Consider the following 20,241-nt stretch of genomic DNA (forward strand, 5'->3'; position numbering starts at 1 on the left):
CTCCAACAAATCACAAGTGTAGACAAATACATACATAGTAAAGAGTCAAAGAGTCAAACCAGCAAATAATCACCTTTTACCATGGTTCCTCATATTCTGCCTTAAATGAAGAATCTGTGGACCCTCCGCCATGGCCATTAGATATCTCATTTACTTTGTACACACACTGCTAATCTGCACTAATGAATTCTGCCACCCCAAGCCAAGATCCAGATGACTTCAAATTATTACCACTTCCACAGATATGCTTTTTCTCATTTGAGGCTCAACTCTGCTGGCTGGAAAAAACAGTCTGTCACAGTAAGATACTAATAATTAGGGGTTTAAGATGATTAGTTTATCTCGCCGCACTTACTGCCTCTTATCCGCAATAGCCAAAACTTAATAAGGGGCTCCGAGTTTTAAACACCCAACTCGAAATTACCAAGAAATGACAGAAATAATGAACTGCAGCTCCAGCCAGAGAAAGGAAAAAAAAAAAAAAGAGAACTGTGAGAAGACATTCAGCTGTGAAATAGAACACAATGTCTCGTAATCAATAAAAAATAATTTGGAGACTCCTAATGCCACAATTGTTGACTTAGCATGCTCAATGACATTTTGGTTCACCAAATTACCTTAAACAATCACCCTGCTCTTGCAATGTAGTGGTCACATATGTAATTAAATTGGCATTAAATCTTGGAAGAGGGGCTGTCTGTTTGCGTTGGCATCCTTGAGACGCTGCTGCTGGAACATCACAAACCCGGAATGGCATTTCAATATATTTTTGTGGCTTTAATCATACTTAGTTTGAGTGCATACCACTGCAGATTAATTCAGTCATTTGCAGTTAATCAAGTAATCTACATCTGCCTAAAAGTGTTCCTTACAAAAAAAAAAAAAAAATCCCCGTAAAAACACTGTTAAACTTTAAACATTGCATCTGCAGCTGTCATGTTTTAATTCAGATTTTATGTAAAGTAAGTGAGTCTAACAAAGATTTACTAGGCTGAGTCAAAACAAACCACCTCTCTTACTACTGCACACTGAATATTATGTACACATATAGTAATGGTTCTGTAAATTAAGCTCTGTAAGGCTCGGAACAGTTAAGGTTAGTACCACAAAAGACATTAAAGACATCAAACAATTACATATTTAAAAAATCCTAATTTTCCAACAGTAAGACAATGCAAATTAACATGTTTCCCGGGCATTAACACAAGGTAAACAAATAATTTAACTTTTGGTTTTGCAATTTAGCAAGAAATCCATCCCAATTAGGAGCAAAAAAGAACAGGCCAAAAGATGTCACTTATAAATAACCAATTTAAGCATAGTTGTTTTCAACTGTCAACACCACAGGCTATACAAGATTTACATGCAAATTATTTTAATGATAATGTGATGCCCTTAGCTGTTTGAATAATTTGTTAACCATTACTCACAGGATAGAAAGCTTATCACTTTGGCAAAACAAACATTGTCAGTTTTGCATGTGTTTCCACAGGAATATGCCAGGAGAAAAAGAAAAAGAAAAAAAAGAAAGAAAAAGGGGGAAAAAACACTAATTGTTTTTACCTTTTCATTCAACCTTACACGTGTTGTGGCATTTATAAGTAGCATTTGTCAGCGAATGTGTATTGAACCTCCGCGACAGTGCGAGTATAATCTTAAGGGTGGAATTTCTGGGGGGACTCACTAAAAGTTTGTGCATGCCCCATGACAACACATTCTTAGTGCAATATAGGAAGATATTCATTCTTGTCATGAAACAAACAAACAAATAAAAAGTGTTAACCATGTCCTACTTCTTACAAGAAGTAATAAAACGTAATAGAAAACGGGCAAAGCGTGATTTTTATTTATTTACTGGATGTGCAACCATTCTAAATTCCTAGAGGAGGGAATTTCACCTAATCGTGTTGGTGAATTGGTTTGGGTAGCCTGAACACATATTAGGACGTAAAGTGAACAATTTAGACATATTAGCCTGTCGCACTCCTAGTGAGATTTATTGTTGTAATGCGAAAAGTGCACTGGCTTGAAATAAAAAATTGTCTTTGGCCAAGCTTTAACACTATTACAAATCAGCAAAGTTGTTACTGGGTAACAGTCATGAATTATAACCAATAGAATTGTAGTTTCTTGGCAACGCGGAAGTGCTAGACGTAAACACACATAATCGTGTGCTAGTATGCTAGCGTACTTGGTTTAGTTCTACGTGATGTATTCTGCTTGTTTTATTTCACACCATATGAAAATAGGCAGGCTTTTATGACTGAAATATTTACAGTTGTCTGATAGCTGGCCTTAATTTGGTCTTTAATCAACATGTATAGCGGACTGTTTCCGAAGGGCGTTTCTGAAGCTGATTTAAGTTCCGACGAAGACGATGTTATAGAAAACAAAAAACAAGGCATAAAAACTGAAGGTTTGAATGAATGCACGCCGTCACGGTTTGACGACACGTCAGAATTTGCGTCAGACCCAGTTCCAACTCCGATCAGTGCGTTTTCCAGCGAAAGAGATTTAGCTGAAAATGAAGCATCTTCAAACCACTGCTTACCCGGAGTTCCTGTGGATAAATGGCAAGTACGTATAAGTAGTGCATGACGGGCAAATAAGATTCCACCTAGAGACGTACTTGTTATAAGTTCCTCTTTTTTCCCATTATTATTTATCTGTAATAGTTGCAGCACATGATAGTATTTCATGCGGATGTGGGTCCACTTATTTCCCTGTAGAAATTCAAAGACCTACAAAAGGCAAAAGAGATTCAGAGGATGACACAAGTCCTACCAAGACGACAGAGAAAAAAGCGCCACAAGAAAGGTGATGCACCCCAGTACACTGTGACTGTGAAGAAAATTTAAAGATGCATTCATTGTGTTAGACCTTGTTCCATCACAGATAATCTTGCGCTTTTTATTTTCCGTGTAGACAAGAGTGGAACGCCAAGCACACAGCCTGATACCTCAAGGTATAGTTAACTTTCCCAAACTACAGTTAATGACCCTTTGTCCATTTTCCCGAGCTAATCAACACATCATAGCCTAATTCTGAATTAAACAAATTACAGTTAATCAAAGAATTAAGTCAAAGAGGTCTAGCCTATGTTTTAGTCAGGGGTCAAAGGAGAATTGGGGTTTGATACATGCGTATACTTTTACTTCTTGAGAATCAACGATAATGGGACATTCAGACAAGCTCTCTAAGAAATCAAGAGCTGATTAAGAACTTAATAATCAATTGTGCTTAATATCCCTGTCCTCTGTCTGGATCTGGATATTAAGATCCAGACAGAGGACGTTCTTGTTGTGTAGCAAGCACATTAACGAAGCACTGTTCAGTATAGACCAAAGCCCTACAGAGTCACCATTGAAAATTAGGTGGGGTTTTGTATTTGGTTCTCAAAACACATTATGAATGAAAACTTTTTGGAGCCAATCAGTTATGTTTACGTACAGTGGACATTTAACTGTGTGGTGAATTTCATATATATATATTTCATATCTTACTGAAAGGTACACATAAAAGCGTATCCTCCTGACAACAGAAGGGTTTCCTCCTTTTTACTACTAAGGCTGTCAAGAAAACACAGGCATTGTCAATCCTATTCTACAGAAACATGAAAGCTGGTCTCATGTGCACAGACAAGGAACACAATGCCTTTTTTTGTCCTTTTTCAGTGAGCTTGAGGAACAGCGAAAGAAACACTGGGAGGAGCTAACTCAGTATTTTGCCGTCAATGATAGATTTGAGCCACCTCCTTGTAGCAGGCCTCCTCGAAAGGTAACAATGCTTTCTGCCATCATGTAAGTCTGCGGGTGGCTTAATTCCCTCATGATGTGATGTAGGCATTCCCATCAGGCAACTGTGTCAGTACCTTTCTTGTATGTAAAATAATTGCTCTCTACAGCAAATGTGAAGGAGAGTTTTAAGAGGTGTCATTTCACAAACATGGAGATGGAGTGAATTGTAATACAGTTGTGTTTAATGACAAGATTACCTTAATCTTGACATGGCGATGCTTCAACACTGCCTGTTCTACTGTTGAGCTTTACGATTTGTAGAATGAGGTGTTCTGTCTTTTTTTTTTTTTTTCCTGAAGAGTACCGTCTGTTGTGCAAGGTCTGTGCGCACAAAGTTAAGAATGTTGTAATTTATGTTTGGAAGGAGTATGCAAGACAGATGGCAAAGGAAGACAGCTGGGAAAAGAGAGGTTATGGGACATCTCTGAGTCTGTGTTAAGCTTCCCTTGACAAACGGTTCCCTCTCGGCATACTTGCTGTATTACCGTTTTTTCCATTGATACTATTGGAACTAAAGATTGTTACAATACTAATAAAAGCCCACTTGAGTAACTGAAATAGCTCTAACTCTCTATGACACAGTGCATGGAAGCTGCTTGTTTAGAATGGAGAAGCCCATAGAGGCTGAGAGTTCTGATGGCCTTAATTTTTAAACTAAAACAGTCTGAATGATCAATAAGATGGATGAATTTTGTTAAGAGCCGTTGTGCATGTGGCATCAATTTTAGTGCACTTTGAAGTTAGGTTTAGAGCATGAACTTCTCAACATACAGCAAAAGCATTGTACATGTGAATCTTAAGAATATATCTGTGTTAAATCTGAAAATAAGTAGCTACAGATTTTGCAGAGGCAAAAAGAGAATGCTGACTTTGGACTACAAGTATAATTTAATTTCGTTATTCAGAAACTCCCTTACTTTAATGATCTCCTCAGTAGGGCAAACCTTCGTAAACAGAACTAATTGATTCCTCTCAAGTTATTTTTGCAATCACACACACATATGATTTATCATTCTTGTGCATTACTAATATAAAATGTTTTACATTCAGTAACTTTCATTTGTAAATTGTCACGTAAGCAGAATGATGGCAAATGTAATTTGTTTTAAGTAGGAAAACGTCATTAATTCAATTGACTGTATCTTTTAAAGCCAAGTTAAATGTTATTTTGAGCTCAATTTATCTTGTAGCACCATTAAATTAAGAGGGTTAGTGCGCGTTTCTCTGGCATTTTCAAAGGGTCAGGCTATTTTGTGGGGCTAAAACACAATTATTAAAGAGCTCTGCATACACTGGAAATAAGTTTTAATGAAATTGTCAGTCAAGCTAATTTAAAGCCTTTTGGTCTTCACTTTTGATGTTTACTTTAATTTGCCCTTGATAAATTGTATTCACACTTTATTTTAATTCCAGCAGAATAAAAAATGAAACACGTCTAAGCTAGATGGCAAATGGTATTTTACTGTTTGACTTGAGACATTGCTCCAGATGATAGGTATTCTGTATGATAGCCCATATTTTATGATGATTTGCTTACAGATGAGCCTTTCTCTCAAGTTAGCAAACATATATTTTAGCAAGAGCGTGAGGAAAGTATTGGCACAGAAAGTGTTTTGTTTGATGGGAAACACTCTTTCATCTCCAAGCACTATTCTCTCCATCAACCAGCATCCATCTATTACCAGACGGGCTTCCTCTCTTGTCCTCTTACTTTGCGTCTACTTGTAATAGAAATATGTAATTAAAGAGCAACATTTATGTTTTGTGATTTCCTGTAGCATTTCAAAAAAAAAATTTCTTAACCTTCATATTCAATCAAATAACAATTTTCATTTGTGGGTAGAAATCTACATATTTGTTGTAATGGCAATCACATTAAAAAGAACGCCCAAGGGAAGTTTCAAGTTCCTCTTTGATATTTTCCTCTCTCTCATTCTATTTCAAAATCACTTCATTTTATTTTTTTTTTTCTTCCCTCCTCTCATCTCCAGTCAGGCCTAGAAAAGAGCATAGAGAGTGCCATCGCTGAAGGGGACTATGGGAAGGCGGAGGCGCTGAGTGACAGACTGGCCACGCGAGAGGTACGTGGCACTGATAAGCCATCTTAGGGGCTTCTGGAACTGGAACTAATTGAGCTAATGGGGCCGCGGCCATTTTCCCCGCAAAGACACAGAGGGTTACAAATATGCACGCGCGCACACACACACACGCACACACACTCTAACCCCCCCACCCCCCCCCCACCCCATTCAGCACGGCAAGAAAGTCCCGCAGCCCTTTTACACTGAGTTAATGGAAAGCCCGTCCCCACAGTTTTGAAGTGCTGTAGTGTCTATAGGACTTTTGGCTCTGCTTTTTAATGAAGGGTACAATGCTTTCAAGCCAAGCGCTAAAACATTTTTCAAGGTGCGAGTTTGTACCTTTGAAGTGCACAGGGACATAAATGCAGTGCCCGCAGATTCAAAAACGACACATCTCACAGGGGGCTGAGGATCAAGCGGTCTGAAGCTAATTTAGCAGAAAATGTAACGTTCGCACACCTGTAATTGCAGCTAAAAAGACATTCTACTTCTCTAGAGTTGAGGCGATGGAAGCAGGAAATGTTTTTTTTTTTTTTGCTTCTTTTTTTAAAGTCTCACAACTTAGATTGAATGTCCTGTGAAACAGGTGGGCATGTATTAGAGTCCAGGCTTTGATACTGACAGTTGAGAATGTGGTGTGGTTCAACACAACCCCTCTGGTTATTCACTTACAACCTGGTAAATTGAAACATAACGAGCAAAAAATTTTCTTAAAAAGATATTCGTTTAAAAGAAATAATGATATCAGGAACTTTTGACCTAACAATGAAGAATAATTGAATCTCAGCATGAATCCTTGAGATAAAATTACACATCAGCAGTTCAGCTATATTCCAGAGTCACTCAATTTTCAGAAATTTCAAACACCTATAAACTTTTTATAGGTATTGATTTCTCATTATAGCACGTGGTATCTCGTCAAACTGACACTGGTTAGAATGACAAAGTTTTCTCAACATGACAATGCTAACACTAAGCAGTAACACTCTTGCTACAATAACTGTTATGAAAACTGCATTGTGTAGGAACGTAAATGTACAGCAAATATAATGTATAGCCTTTTCCAGTCATGGCAAAATGTCAAGCTCTCACTTTCAGCCCTCCTCTTTTCCCCTGCTTCAGACGAGCTGAATAATATTTCTCACTAAGCCTTACTCTTGACTACAGCTATCCATGAAAACAATTTACACTTCTAATGGGTCAGAAAAGCACATACTTTTGACCCTAAATATTATTTTTGCACCATAGTCAATTAACACTTCTAGCAATATGAAAACAGCATTAGAGCCACTTTGGCTGCGCTAATATAATCTTAGTGATGCCGCGTCGTGACGAGGTTGATAATGATATCTTCTACAGCTGAATTCCAGTGGGAATAAGCATTAAATAGTTTTGCGGTGCAGACAGCAATCTGACGGTTCAAATCATTTGCCTCTGAGGTTTTTATGTTCCGCATCTCAGACACAACACATTCTTATCGATGGACGATCTCTAAGGTCTCATCCGGCTCTCTTTCTCCGGTTCAGAATGGAAAATTATATCAATATCTGTATAAAACATGGAAAGGAGGACATTACTACATAATGCGGTGAATAATTACAGTTTGTGTAGATGCCTGATTGAATTGGTTCTCATCGCGGTATCAGCATGGTGTAGTATGTAATATGGTTGCCTTTGACTAATAGCATCAGATTCCTCTTACAGCATATGACACATTTGACATTAACATGTTTTTTTTTTCCCCTCTTTCCATATTCCATAACCCTCACACTGGTTCACACTCACACCTGTACACACACACTTGGCTTCAGTAGTCAATTTCTTTGAGGTAAATGTCTCATATCACTTCACCATCAGGTAATATAATGCCAGTAATTGTTTTGGGTTTTTTTTTGGACATATCCTGATTGAGATATGGAGTGTGAGTGGTTAAAACAATCAAGACATCTGAAACATATTGAATCCCTGTTTGATTGACACTCATGGATGGCTTTTGTCTCAGAAAGCTGCTTACAGCACAACTGGATTTGAGCAGACTTAGCACAGGCTTTCCTCCTCTCTCTCTCTCACCTGCCTCCGTGTCTGCCAGGCAGCTGAAGGCGTCTCCTGACAGCTCGCTGGAACCCTGTACCTCTCTGGTACTAAATGAGCTTGATGTCTTTGTTCTTAGCCTGTGTAGTGCAGTGGTCTAACTATTCTGGACCATTATTAAGTACACAGTAAAGGTATTTCACACTAAATATTCAAAAGGAAAGAAATGGTGGGGACCCGTTTCCCTTTGTGTTGTCCAGTACAATGATAGTTATTGTAAAGATTAAAGATAGTTAAAGATAGTTAGAGTTGATTGTAAAGATTAAATCTTACATTGGTACACAGTGATGTTAGAGAATCAGTAATTACTGGGAAAATGTTTGTTACTTCTTCAGAATATGGCTTCAAACTGCCAGACAGCTCCAGTTGCCTGCAGTTCTTACAGGCAAAGTGACAATTAATGGGGTCATGAAATAAAAAAAAAAAAAGTGATTCAATGAAAAACGTGAGACTCTGTTATTAACAGGAATAATGAAGTGATCGAGGAATTTGTCTTTTGCTTAAGTGATCAGTTATTGTGAATTTCAAACCTCACAGCAGAGGGATGAAAGATAGGTCAGCCAAATATAAAGGAGAGATAAATGAAGGAGATAAACACACACACACACACACTACACACACACAAACATGTTGCCTGCATTAAGAGCCCTCAGGGGCATTTTGAGTATTAGTGGTGCATTTTACGCCCTAATTTCTAATCCGTCCAGTGCTCATTATCACTGCGCTGTGTACGTCCACGGAGCAAACGGACTAAACGGTGCTACAGACACTGTTGTTAGTCCTTGAACAGGAGAAATACAACAAAGGGCTTTGGATTCAATAATCCCAACTGTGGTGAGACTCAATTTCAAGGGTCTAATAATATCAGCTTCATTTGACATATGGACTATCGTATACTTTGCAGTTGCATGTTTATGTGTTAATATAGCGTTAAATTAAAACAGTTGTTTGCCAGTGTAAATGGGTCATTCAGAGTGAAGATACGGAAACATATTTTTGTGACCCTTGGTGCGCTTTAATGCAGAGTGAGAGAGATAATTATACACAAAGGACTAATCAGTGTATAAAAGCTAGTGCAGCTCTAAGTTTGTGCCATCACCTGTTTATACTCAAAGTCACTAGTGGGTTTTTTTTTCCATCAGTTGAAACAAAGCCTTCACAAAATACTCATGTATAAAAGAAATTGTTTTTCACCACTGTGTTTTGAACCTCTTTAATCAATTAATAAGGTTTGCCTTTCTTCCTTCTGTCTGAATATTAAAGAAATTTGGTAAAATCCTTTTTTTGAAGACTTTTCTGATACATTCGCTTTCATCTTTGTCCAAGTGTTGAAAAGCAGAGACGAGGATATTACAGGTCTCTTTGAGATTCCCGTCTTTTTTTTAAACATGTGCATGGAGGTTCTTTTTGTTTTAGATTCACAAAAGCATTTCTTAAGCTCTGTCATATCCAAAACGTCAAGCTGAGGTTCGTTATTGAATCATCACCCCCCCCCACCCCCACCCAACCAACAACACCCCCAAACACAAAAATAAAAGTAATAATTTCAAGAAATCTAGCTCTTTTCCGCCTACCCTCATCAACAGAAAGCTTCCTCTGAGGTTAAACTCGATTGACATTTTTTGCGTATTGTTTTTGTTTGTTTGTTTGTTTGTTTTTTTAAACGAGACTCCGGGTCCTGGAGTGTGCAGTATCTTTCTTTAGGGCTGTGTTGTTACTGATGTGGGTCAAATAAGTATTTCAATGAAATGTTTCAATCAAATGGCCTTTCTCTCAAATCACTTAAGTTCTGTCTTTCCTTGTGTTTGCGCACTCTACATCAACATGATAACTGATAAAGTTTTGATGAAGACTTTGTGAGGCATTCGTGTGCTATGTTTGGTGTGGCCTCAGCGCAAGTCGCGTGAGAATTATAGCAAAAACTTGTGAAAAACAACGTACTGTAAAGGAACCATGTTGTGCAAATACATCAAATACTCGTTTGATCCATGTATAGCGTTGTGTAGAGTTCCTCCCTGCTAGTATTAGTCTCCACAGAAAAGTTTCGGGCCCCAGAATATGCTCTGCTGCGCTGTTTTGATATGGCTCTCACATTCCAATTAAGAAACACACGTGTATCCATTCTTTGATTACTGAGCATTATTTTATACTGCTTTAAGTTTCATAAGGAGTAATTAATTTCTGTAATTAGCATAACATTATGAGACTGCTAAATATAACAGTCTTACCCTGTGTCAAGAGAATTTATATGATCCTGCCTCGCACCCTGAAAAAGGTTTTTTTTTTTTTTTAGGGCACAATTTAATGCCAATTTTTCACATAATGGGAAACTGTCAATTATGTGTCTGCCATTTGTCACCTTTTAATTTTTCAGCAAATGTGATTGCTAACATGATTTCACTCACATGTATTTGCTTAAGGGGATCCTCACAAATTCATAAATTCCATGATCTCCACAATGAGAATTTGACCAGTAACAACTATGGCAAGTGTTAGCACTCAGAGGAAATGGTGCTTGAAATTTATGAGACTTTGAAGAAAGTTTCTTTGATTAATCAAAACTGTTCTCTCCAACATGTCTAATCAAATTGCGCTAGACCTCATTTAGCCTCATAGGCAGTTATAAAGCAGTCGAGAGTCTGTTAACCCACAGTACTGTGTGAACTCTGTATGAGGCTAAACAATAGACTGTCACACCTTGTTACTGCCAACAGCTCTCTCTCCTTAACATCAGAATTATTAGTCTTGCATTACCACTTCAAAACACAAACTCTTTAGTCAGACACAATAGGGGGTGTCACGTTCATTATATGTGTTTCAGGAGTCAGAGAATATAAAAATGATTAAAAAGGGAAAGAGCACACAGACAGACATACACATTCACTTTCTCCCTCTCTGTCACTCACACACACACACACACACACACACACAAAGGCACTGCAAGAGGTCAGGCTAACATCAAAAGAAATTCCTTTGCTCTTAAACACGTCAAACCTCAAACTGCTGGTAGTCTCACACGAAGGAGACATATCAAACTCAAAGCACAGAAAGAGCATAGTGATGAAGAGTATAAATGAATGCATGGACTAATGCTTTCACTGACAACAGTATCAGAGGAGGTGGTGGGATTCAGGAGTCTAATGATGCCCATTTTTTTTTTAATAAACAGACAGAACCCACTCATAGTTTCATTATCATTACGGTTAATCTAATAGCTTCATTTTTTAATACAATACAAAACCATTTAGATTAATCATACACTCACCATCATCTACAAAGCATGTCGTTCTGTTTTTACAAGTTACAAAGACACAATGGTCTTTTTAGAAATTAGTCACGACTTAAAATATATGAACTCTCAGGAGGGTGGATTCTATGGTCTGTGGACTCCATAGATGTGGTCTGTATCCTGCTCGTCTGTGGGTGGCGTTAGCTGTGTGAAAACGTGGATATTTCTGTGGTCCGTGTGCATCCATATATCAGTCGGCTCAGCTGAATTGGACTTTACGTTTCCAAAAGGACAGATACTGTGAGAATTGTATATGGTAAGGTATTATAGAATCTTTTCCATGTAATCCAAAAATGTGTCGGTGGTTGGGTGGAGGCTTTAGATGGGAAGTGTATGTCATATTTATGCTGGATTCCCACAGTCATCCCCAAATTAACAAGTGAATCAAAACAGTCGATTGAAGTTATTTCATACATAAACAAAGATATAGGGTATGTTAAGACACAGTGTCTGAATTAAAACATATTTTGGTTGTGCTCCAGCAGTAGGACGGTGAGCGAAGCGGCTGTTCCCATGAACATCACATAAACCAGAACCCTATGACATGTCAAGAGGGAATGTTCTTGGTCATTGGGCATACGTTGGAGTGTGCACAAAGTTAGCAAGTTAAAGATGTTGGATATGGGCTTTTAGATTTGAACATTCCAAGGCTTGTTACTGATCAAAACATATAATCTTACAAACCAAAAAAAAAAAAAAGACGTTCTCATACTCTCCTTCAGACGCCCACCCTGTTTGGAGTGTTTCTAAAGAACAGAGAGGGCTGGCTTTGTTGAGTTAGATATGGCTCATTAAGTGAGACAATGAACCAGGCTAAGAATATTTCATCTTATTTATCTTATTTGTTGATTTCTCCCCCTCAATGATGCCTGCGTTTGCTACGGTAATAATGAAATATTAGGAAACACTTCCTTTTCAGGTAAGGGGGCGGTGGAGGTTGGGGGGGGGGTGCAACACTCATTATCAGATTTTAACTGTGCTCCACCCCCTCCCTTCCGAACGCCCCAGTCCTCATATACAGACGCCACAGTTTCTTTGATTTTGGTATGAAGCCCCTCTGGCACCTTGAAAACTGTTAAGGAAAAAGTCTCTGTCTTTGTTCCATTTTCTGCAAGCAATTTATCACCGAATGAACTTTTATTGTATCTTCAGATGACTCATATTAAAATTTTCGCCCATTAATTTTCAAATGGGGGGTTTTGAAATGGTTACCAAGGTTTTTCTTTTTTTCTTTTTTTTTATCAAATTCTGGGGAATCTCATTTGGATTATTGTATTTCATTAATTACTTGATAGACAAAGCATACTTTTCAATGTAGATTTTTTTTGCGCTGTTTAATTAATTAACATGTTTTCTCTTTTAATTAAAGGCTTTTTTTTTTAAATTAAAGCCCACAGCAAAACACATATATAATTTGTTTGTAATTAGGCCTTAATTGGTGGTAGTGGAAGCTTAGCACCCTCGGTTTCTTTTTTTCATGATTGCCATTTTATTGCCAGCCAGTCATTAATTAAACAGTTTTTCTAATTAGCTTATAAAACTGTTGATGGCACATTATTGTAAGTGCGAGTTCAAAGCTTGCTAATAAGCCTTGCCTACTCAGAAGAGGAAAGATAATGGAACACGCACAAAGCCAACGAACTTTCCGACTTCGTCTTTTTTTTTTTTTTTTTTTTTTCTCCCTCCGTTCCCTAAAGATGACAGTTTTGAGTATCTGGAATCAGATTACCAGCAGTGAAAGACAGTCTGCTGCATTATAACAAACGCTCTTACACAGGAGATCCCTGCGAGCAGCTGGCTTCTGTGCTTGTCTTGTAATGCTGTTTGTTAAGTTAGAGGCAAGATTACAGAACCCTCTTAACTCCTCCAGAGACTGATAATCTATAATAACTGGATCTGGGATTTATACCCAAGCAAAACTAGTATGTAGTACACACTTTGTAATGTATGTGAAATTAATTTTTGTATCAGATGCTTTATTTGTGATGGCCCCTTGTATTCTCATTAGATGGCAATAATGGTGCTTGTCTCAAACTGAGAAATATCCTTCAGTGTATTAGCTGGAACACTGGGGTTTTATCAGTCACACTTGGGGAGGATGTACAGGCTCAGCCCTTCAGTGTTACAATAGGGGTTTTTGTCATAATATCCTCCTCGGAAAATGCTCGTTTAAGTTAAATGAAGTTCAGATGCCTTGTTTAAATACTGAGTTTTATAGCTTTAACAGGACTCTGTAGCACATAAATGTGGCTTTTTGTTCCAATTGCATGAACATTTGGAAGCAAATGTCTATGAGAAGTCTCTAAATCTCTAAGTTATCCATTGTCAATATCACACAAATTTTCTGACTGAAGAAACCCATTCACATTAAATTTTTTAGTGATCATTTAGAAATCTATCCCATACAATATGTTTTCAGTATGAAAAATGATGTTCACTTGGTGACACCTGGAATTGGTATAAGTGCAGTTGCTACCTTTTTAATGTCTAAGAGGAATACAACTTCTCGACAAAGCATTACCTTGAATAGATGTGACAGCATGGGAGGAAACTTGTCAGTCACGTGCAAGGTCATAAATACCATTGTCTAATTATTAATATTAAACCCATCAAACTGGATTTTGTAGTTGTTTGTTTTTATGTTTACAAAGCACAGATCAAAGATCTTTTTTTGTATTTACCAGTTAATACACTAAAGATCAACATTTCTGTTTGCCCATGGTTCAGCAAGGTAGTATTGTCATAACCAGAATGCTGCTTGTCCAGTCATTTGTCAGGACTTACAGGTATTCCTTCTAGAATCATGCTTTTCCAGGACTCCATAAATGAATCAAAAGAATGTCTAGAGATTTTATATATCATATAAATACATCTAGAATAATTGTATCCTCTTCCTCCGGTGTCTTTAGTGATATGGAATCTCCATCTTAGAACATACTCAAGGTTTATGAAGATCCATTGAACTGGTTAATTCTCAAAAACACTGCTAAAATAGCACACAAGCAGCCTAATCTGATATTCATTCCATTCTTATATGGCAGTGCTTTCCAGAGTTGACTAAGGCCACATTATTTAGGCATTAAGGTACTGTGATAAGGGAATTAGGCCGGTCATTAATCGTTTACACGTCAAACGCGGCCAGGCGACTCGGGGAGCTGATTTAGGCAGCCAAAGCCTCACAGCCTCTGCTAATCCACCTCTCACATGTTTTAATTGGAAGGCGCTTCACAGGAATGAAAATGTATGAATGGATTTAGGGCCATTCTCTCTTAAAAGCTTCATTTATTGCAGATGGGTAGGACAGAGTGTAACACTTTCTAAATATACAATAACATTACTGTGGGGAAGTGAAGATTCAAAGCTTTTCTATGCTAAATGATATTTTTAAAGGTTTTCCTCATCCCTCTGTAGATTTTTGGGTGGTTGAGGAAAGGGGTGTGAGTGTTTTGTAGTCTATAAATGTCAAAGCAGGTGAATCTCTGTGTTACCAGATGCACATTAGATGTGTTCTGTTTATACAAAAAGGTTAAAGTGTCTCTTTGGCTTGAGTCTGGGACTTTTGTTGTAGAAGGTATCATTTTCTCAGGCTTACTCAGTGATAAGTCATACAGAATTATTTAAACCAATGTGCTATAGTCTCAATGCTATTACAGAATTATTTTTTTTTCTTGTTAAATTCTAAATTCTTTTTGAATATGTCCATTAAACTCTATGATATATTGAAACATTACAAAAAGTTGAAATAGCTGAAATCAGTAAGGCGGTAGATTGGTCTTTATGAATTACCGGTAGTAGGAATATAGAGGTGCTTAAACCAGTAAAGTATAGTTCCTGTAGATAGATCTGGTGCCATTTTGGAGGGTGTCTACAGGATGAAGACAGCTGCCCTGAATAGTCCTAATGTTGACTTGACCCCCCTTGTGGACAACCCCCGTAACTGCGTCTCTCCGCAGAATGAACGTGCTCTTTACAGACATTTCAAAGGTCATGCCATTAATCCCTCTAAATAAACTATGCACTGAGTAGAGCTTGTGTTGATGACCAGTGTAAATGGCAGACAATGGTTTTAAAGAGGTAGAGAAGAGAGGGAATGGGCATTTAAACCTTTGTTGAAATGTGTTCCTCACAGAAGACCTAGGATAGGCTTGTTTGACTGCGTAGAACAAAGAGCACATCAGCTTTTTGTGGTATGTATATAATTTTCCTCCCTTCGCTTTGTGTGTGTGTGCGCGCGTTCATTTTCTCCACCACCCTTTTCTCGCCTTCGTTTTCATCTTGAGCCGTTTCTGATGTGAAAGGATTTGGCACTAAGACGACTGTTTGGGTGGGGGGGGTTGAGTTGGGGGGATAAAAAAAAAAAAAACCCTGAAAAGTGGATCAAAAAAGTAAATGAAAAATAATGTCATATTACTGAAAATATGAGAGGCTAATTTGCGGCGACTTTTTTGCTAATTTTGTTCCCGGCGCAGAAAGAGGCGCCGGCACCTGCTCAGCGCAGCCATGGTGACAGTGCCACTGATCCATGAAATAAGCTGCCGCTGGCTTTGTTCAGATAAGAATGAACAAATCTCTACAATGTACTGCTCTCCCCAATCTCATTTTCATACTTGCATGCAGGCTAAAAGAAATAAGCTGTTTGCAAGGCTTGATTAATCAGACATTTGAGGGCTTTTTTTTTTGTCTCTTTGATCTGCCTGGTCTCCTAGGTAACTTAGTTGACATTAATGTGGAGCTCCAGTAAAGACAATCAGAGGCTGTAGACTGGGCGAATGATAAAAAAAAAAAAAAAAAAAAAAAAAAGGAAAAAATTAAAGACCTTTAACGCTTCAAATATAGTAACGTTGGTGTGTTTGAAAACAGGAGAAGGAGAGGCTCGGGAGAGGGGTGTGAAAAGGTTGGTATTTGGTTCGGGGACAAATGTTTCAGGAGGCACGTTTTATAGACTTTTCCATTTGAAAAATTCTCCCCACAGGAATGCCACGTAATGTGAGTAATCCGTGTGTCGAGGAAAAAGAAAACAGATCCATTTCGAGGTGTAAACCTCAAAAGAAGCTATTTAATGTCCTCCAAGTTCATTCATTCTGTCTCTCCCTCTCTCTCTCTCCCTCTCTCTCTCTCTCTCTCTCTCTCTCTGAATGCCACCTTCTTTCCAATGACTTCATTTTTGGCAGACGCGAAAGCAAGAACCGTGCCGAGATTTGTCAACAATTTAATAAATCTCCGATTTGCCCTCTCAGCGTGCCACAGTGCCAGACTAAAGCATGTGTCACCAACACCACTTAAACATGCCTTTCCATTAAACATATGCACGCACACACACACACACACACCCTGGTGAGAATTATCTGCTGGCAAATCTACATCCTAAAACCAACCATTAACACGATCTCGTATTTTAACTGTGCCTTCCTGCCCAGCCGGACTAGAAAACATGATTTAGGGCTTTTAAAAAACTGGGAACGAGGAAAGATGAGGAAAAAAATGGCAAGGAATTAAAAAACTGTCATAGTATGTTAGCTTCAGGTTATGCAGCCTCTTTTCCAAATCTTCCCAGTGACTGTATAGATGAATGCCTTCAGGGCCCGGTTGGAACGCAGGACTTGGAGCCAGCTAAAGGCCTTATCTTAAATCCAAGCAAAGTACCATTAATCTTTTTGAAAGACCTTTATGGCTTTTAATGTATCCCAAATTAGAACATTTTACACCCTTGGTTCCTGAAATACGGTGATAAAGGGCCTTTAGAGTTTAATTTTTCCTGGCTGCCTCGCTCTGACCTGCTTAATCCCAGCATGCATTAGGAGATATTTTAGTTACAGTCTTTCTAATAAAGTTTATCCCACTTAATTATAATTGAAACATTTTTTTTCTTTCTCTCTGTTCAAGTTTTTTTTTTTTTTTTCTTCTTCAACTCAAGGAATTGTGGTGGCATGTCCTCATTACCTAAAGACTTTTTTTCTCCTTTTCGCTGATTGTGTTCTTTCACCATTAGGGGGAATTATTTAAAAAAAAAAAGAAAAAAGGGCAAAAAAAAAAATAAGTTTGGAGATTTTTTTTTTTTCACGAGTGTTTATCGTAGTTTTCTTCGGTTGACGAATAAAGCAATCTCACGAGTGAAGGAAGTGACAGGCCTCTCCTTTTGTTTCCAGAAAATTCTGTTCTGCGTGTGGCTCAGACTAGTGGGATTACTCTGTGCTCCAATACACACACGCACCCTCACACCCTCCCACCCTCCCACCCTCCCACTGAGGTGGTGAAATAAAAATTTGTTTTCTATGTGTTCCATATGTTCCATACCTGTTTTGCTTTATTTAACCGTGTCAGCTGTTATTTTCTACTTTAGGGGGTCTTCTTTAAGTGAGATAATGACATTACATGTTCCTGTTTGAAGTGTGTGCCTATATAGTGTGTGATGAATGTGTGTGTGTGTGTGTGTGTGTGTGTGTGTGTGTGTGTAAGGGAGGGGGGGGTGGGTTACCATGTATTTTGTTTTTCCTTTCTTTTCACAATCACCAAAGTTGAAGATGAAGTATTGTTCTGATCAGACAGAACGGGGAACTGCAGGCATTCTTGTGGAGCCTCACTGACATGTTGGTAGGCATAGCGATGGTTGCCAGGCAGACTGATTTACATCCACTAATGGGCCTCATCTCTGTCTCCGTCTCAATAGCTGGCCGTGAAAATCTCACAAGCTGTCGATTGCCGTGACTACGTGAAAACTAAACAGGAAGCCGAGGCTTCCCGAGCAACCCAGAAAAGGAAGAAGCAAATCGCTTGGGGGTTTGTTATGTCTTTTTTTCTTCTTCTTCTTCTTCTTCTCCTTCTTTTTCTCTCTCTACCTCTCTTGCTTTCTCTCTCCTCTCCATTCACTCTTGTTGTGATGATCTACTAGTTTCATTTAAAAAATTTTGTATTTAACTCTCTCTGCTCCTCCTGGCTTTGCTCGTACGTGCATATAAATTATGCCACGTTGTGTGTGATTTTATGTGTCAGATCCTGAGCTTTCTGATACTTGTATCAGAATGGTCATGGAGTGGATCGGTCAGTTGCCATAAACCCTATAAATTCTCTGTCCATGTTAAACACACGCCCATGCATGTGATTGTAAGTGCCACTCAGATTTTCAAAAAGCCCCTCAACATCAATTTACCAGTTTTGGCAAATTCTGGTTTTGTGATGGTATATTTGTGTGGATCTGATCTCTGATCTCTCTCTCTCTCTCTCTCTCTCTCTCTTTAGGTTTGAAGCAAAGAAACGATGGGAAACCAAAAGCAATATGGGATACATGTGAAGTCCCTCTGTGTAACTGTGCATATTAACAGTGTGTACAACCAGTAATGAACTGTTTTTCTGCAGTGATGAGGCACGGTCAGGGTTTGCTGTTGAAGTCCTGACCAAGACAAACAAATGTTTTCCAGTCATGTGTTTTTCCTTTTTTTTTTAGAAAACAAAATTGCCAGCATCAACAGTGAGACTGTAAATATGAGTGTATTAAGTTTCTGTGTTTCTGATATTTCAGTTAGATATATCAAAGAGTGAGAAGTCGTGGCCAAGAAGAACAGTGTTCACATACACATCTAATCACTGGAATTATTAATTAAATTGTATGAACACACCATAGCAGATGAATTGCCTTTTTTTATTGGTTTTGTTTTGGTTTTTTTTGGTTTTGAACGTTACCTTCTCTATTCTTAATTAAATCTACAACATATTGCTACAAGATGTGTTTATTTACCATCATAAGTGGGTTAATAAGGAGGCTGTTCTTTTCTTCCATGGAGGTATACAGAGAGAGAGAGAGAGAGAGACAGACACAGAGAGAGAGAGAGAGAGAGAGAAAGGAGAGATTAGAGTCCTAATGCAATGTACTGGATAATGTGCAATAGGATTTGCCTGTGCAAAATGAAATTTGTCAGTGGGTAAAGTGGTTTGAATAGCCTTAAAGGAGCTGTTTAGGCGAGAGAGAGAGAAAGAGAGAGAGAGAGAGAGAGGTGGCCTTTCCTTCACTCTGTTACTCTCACCCAAGATTAAGCACAGCGATACACACCGGCTGCATTTGACAGGTTCAAACAGGAGCCGGTTTGGTGTATGATACAGTTTGCCACCTTTTTCAAAGAGAACAAACCCCCCCCGCGCACACACACACACACACACCGCACCGCTTTGATATCTTTACAGATACTCTTCAGTAACAGACAATGCAACAGCAGGTAGTACATTGATTTCTAGCCTTAAGACATCCTTGTCTGGGGACTTGGCATTGCTCTTCAATCTGAAACACTATAACACAACGTAATGATTGTTTTCCTGCAATACAAGAGTCTGTTTCCCCCAGTTGTTTTCACTGTATACAGGTGGGCACGTGTGTCTCTGTATATATATATATACACAAATATGAAAACACACACCTTCACAACATCTCCAAACTTAAGACGGTACACAAAACAAGTATTTTAAATGCTATCAGTTACATATTCAGCGCGTCTGCAAGTGTCGACATATTAACTGTGTCAGTTGAGTCAGAATTTAGCAGACGTGAGTGAACAAACACTCCCCGTTCCTTTGATTTATGCTTGAAATACCCGAGGCAAGAGACATCTGCATTTGCAAACAGTAATTTTAAAAGCCTCAAAACTACCAGTCTAAACGGTAGCCATCAGACAAATGCAGCAGAATCCTGGCAGTCAGGCCTCAAGGCCGGGAAGGTTTCGCTCAGCCCCTCGAAGACAGAGAAGTGTGAAGCAGGCTTATGTCAGCCATCATAAACGCCCTCATAAAGCTGTGAAATATCGGCCAAGGCGCTGTTGCATCACTGCCTAGACAAGTCTCTACCGCGGAGGGAAATGTTGCCTTGGCAGATATCGGATTTGATTTCTTCATAGATGTTGTTGAACATCTTTAGGAAACGGCATGATCAGTTGAATGAGCTTTGCTTTTGGATCCAAGAATTAAACATACGTCAAATCTAAGAGACATTACAATACTG

General features: G+C 38.5%; 1 protein-coding gene across 1 annotated transcript; it reads left to right on the forward strand.

Moving 5' to 3' along the window:
- Window positions 1–2,296: 2,296 nt before the first annotated feature.
- fam204a (family with sequence similarity 204 member A) lies at window positions 2,297–18,749 on the forward strand. The gene is made up of 7 exons (XM_030772685.1): window positions 2,297–2,577; window positions 2,730–2,817; window positions 2,926–2,965; window positions 3,675–3,777; window positions 5,789–5,878; window positions 17,926–18,035; window positions 18,495–18,749. Exons 1-7 carry the CDS (start codon window positions 2,317–2,319, stop codon window positions 18,544–18,546), a joined length of 744 nt encoding a protein of 247 aa, XP_030628545.1. The 5' UTR covers window positions 2,297–2,316; the 3' UTR covers window positions 18,547–18,749.
- Window positions 18,750–20,241: the final 1,492 nt, after the last annotated feature.

This window comes from Chanos chanos, chromosome 4, assembly GCF_902362185.1.
Source record: "Chanos chanos chromosome 4, fChaCha1.1, whole genome shotgun sequence".
Taxonomy (NCBI): domain Eukaryota; kingdom Metazoa; phylum Chordata; class Actinopteri; order Gonorynchiformes; family Chanidae; genus Chanos; species Chanos chanos.